The sequence below is a fragment of the Histoplasma capsulatum genome, genomic scaffold (assembly GCF_000149585.1).
Source record: "Histoplasma capsulatum NAm1 scaffold_8 genomic scaffold, whole genome shotgun sequence".
NCBI lineage: Eukaryota > Fungi > Ascomycota > Eurotiomycetes > Onygenales > Ajellomycetaceae > Histoplasma > Histoplasma mississippiense.
In genome coordinates this window covers 1,329,555-1,331,362 of record NW_001813975.1, presented here as the reverse complement: position 1 = coordinate 1,331,362, position 1,808 = coordinate 1,329,555, and the positions used below count along the sequence as shown (strand labels likewise).

The following is a 1,808-nucleotide window of genomic DNA, read 5'->3' as shown; positions in this document are numbered from 1 at the left end:
TCCCCCGGCCCGAGATGATAAAAATCCGCCCCCCCTCCCCACCGCCGACGCAGAGTCTGATACTGCTGCCCCAACGCATCCCCGCTCGACGACAAATTCACCCCCGTCGTAAAGACCACAAAGTCTTCCTCCCTCCTCCCCCTCCTCCCCTTCTTTTTCACAACCAGAGCCAGCCGCCGGCAACACCTCACCCAGCGCCCTCGTCGCCACAAACCCCAGCACGAAACCCCGGTGCTTCCTCGCCGCCCGCACCGACAGCTCCGTATGGGCGCCCGTAGCCATCGAGCCCTGGGAGGTCATCTCGGCCAGGATCAGCAGCGCGCGGCCCTCGGCGCCATACGCGGTCTGGAACGCGGGGGACGAGGCGGTCTGCGCGAGCGCGTCGACGATGCCGGGCCCGGCGAGCATGGCGCAGTTGACGATGTGGGCCCATTCCGAGATGCGCAGGGAGCCGCCGTGGTATTGTTTCTGGACGGTGCTGCCGATGTCGACGAATTTGCGGTCCTCGAAGAGGAGGAAGCGGTGTTTGGTGGCGAGGCTGGAGAGGCTGGAGAGGGTGGAGGGGGTGAGGTCGGTGAGGATGTCGATGTGGGTTTTTAGGACGGTGATGTAGGGGCCAAGACCTGCATTTTGTATTTTTGGGTTGTTAGTTTTTTTTTTTTTTTTCTTTTTTTTATTTCTATTTTTGTAGCCATTTACAAAAAAAAAATCCTTTTGGGGATGTTGTTTGGTATAGAAAAAAAAAGAAGGGAAGTTGAATTTTGCTATACCCCTCCGCTACGGAGTAGAGCAACGATTGGAGCTGGGGTTGGCAAAATTCTGAACCTACGATCAGCGAGATCCAGCAATTCTTTCGTAGTTGTCACATCAGCGGAGAGCACGACATTTGATTTCTTTTCTTCCGCTATTTGGAACAGTCGTTTGGCCAGCGGGTTTCCGTGGCGACTTGCCCGCACGGAGTATGGGATGTGGGATTTTGAAGACATCTTCGTTTTGGCGGAGGGGTTGTTATGCGGGGAAGCACGATGCCCGTCTGCCGGAGTGGTCAACTTATTTTCCCCGTTTCTCTTCTTTTCCTATATTTAGGCTGGTTGTTTGTTTGCTTTCTTGTAGGGAACTTGGACTTGCAATGCGGAGAGATAGAATGGATGGTGGGAATTGAAGAATGTCAGATGGAATAGTTAAGTGCTTTGGGTTTCTTCTCCAAGTTTTGTCCATGGCGTTTGGCCTGGCTTGCTCTATCCAAAAATTGGCTGCACAATACCCAAATAGGGTTAGCGCACCGTTTGATGGGAAAGCTCCATTGAACCTCCTTCTGCTTCCTCTTGACAACATCATTCCGGTCATAAACACAGTCATCCCACCTTCGCGTCATCAAGCTATCCGCACGCTACGTTCTTGTAGTTATCCTACCCGGTGTCGTTCAGTGAGAAAACTCTCTCGCTCTCTCATCAAAAATGTCCGCTGCATCTCCCATGTCCTCCAGTGGCGACCAGGTGCAAGGTTCCAGCCAGATCCATTTCCGCTTTTGCCGCGAATGGTGAGTTTTTCTTCACTTTCAAAGACAAAGGCTTCTGGGGAGAGGAGACAAAAGAAAAGAACAGCCACAAAATCAACGAAATTCAAGACTAACATTTCGCATTTCACAGCTCCAACTTACTCTACCCAAAAGAAGACCGCAACACTAACACCCTCATGTTCACCTGCCGAACGTGTCACGTCGGCGAGCCCGCCTCCTCCCCCTGCGTATACCAAAACAAACAGCAACAACCAAGTAGGCGACACGGCCGGTGTGACTCAAGATGGGG

General features: G+C 52.7%; 2 protein-coding genes across 2 annotated transcripts in view; one reads left to right on the top strand and one right to left on the bottom strand.

Annotated features, from left to right (window-relative positions):
- The window catches only part of HCAG_07361 (orotidine 5'-phosphate decarboxylase), a gene marked incomplete at both ends in the record, with an annotated part of 1,626 nt that extends 640 nt beyond the window's left edge, over window positions 1-986 (bottom strand). Inside the window, 2 exons of the mRNA XM_001537889.1 lie at window positions 192-623; window positions 830-986. Of these exons, the coding sequence (XP_001537939.1) occupies window positions 192-623; window positions 830-986 (589 nt within the window). The remainder of the gene's footprint in view (window positions 1-191; window positions 624-829) is intronic.
- A 471-nt stretch (window positions 987-1,457) lies between these two features.
- The window catches only part of HCAG_07360 (predicted protein), a gene marked incomplete at both ends in the record, with an annotated part of 945 nt that continues 594 nt past the window's right edge, over window positions 1,458-1,808 (top strand). Inside the window, 2 exons of the mRNA XM_001537888.1 lie at window positions 1,458-1,540; window positions 1,650-1,746. Coding sequence (XP_001537938.1) covers window positions 1,458-1,540; window positions 1,650-1,746 — 180 coding nt within the window. The remainder of the gene's footprint in view (window positions 1,541-1,649; window positions 1,747-1,808) is intronic.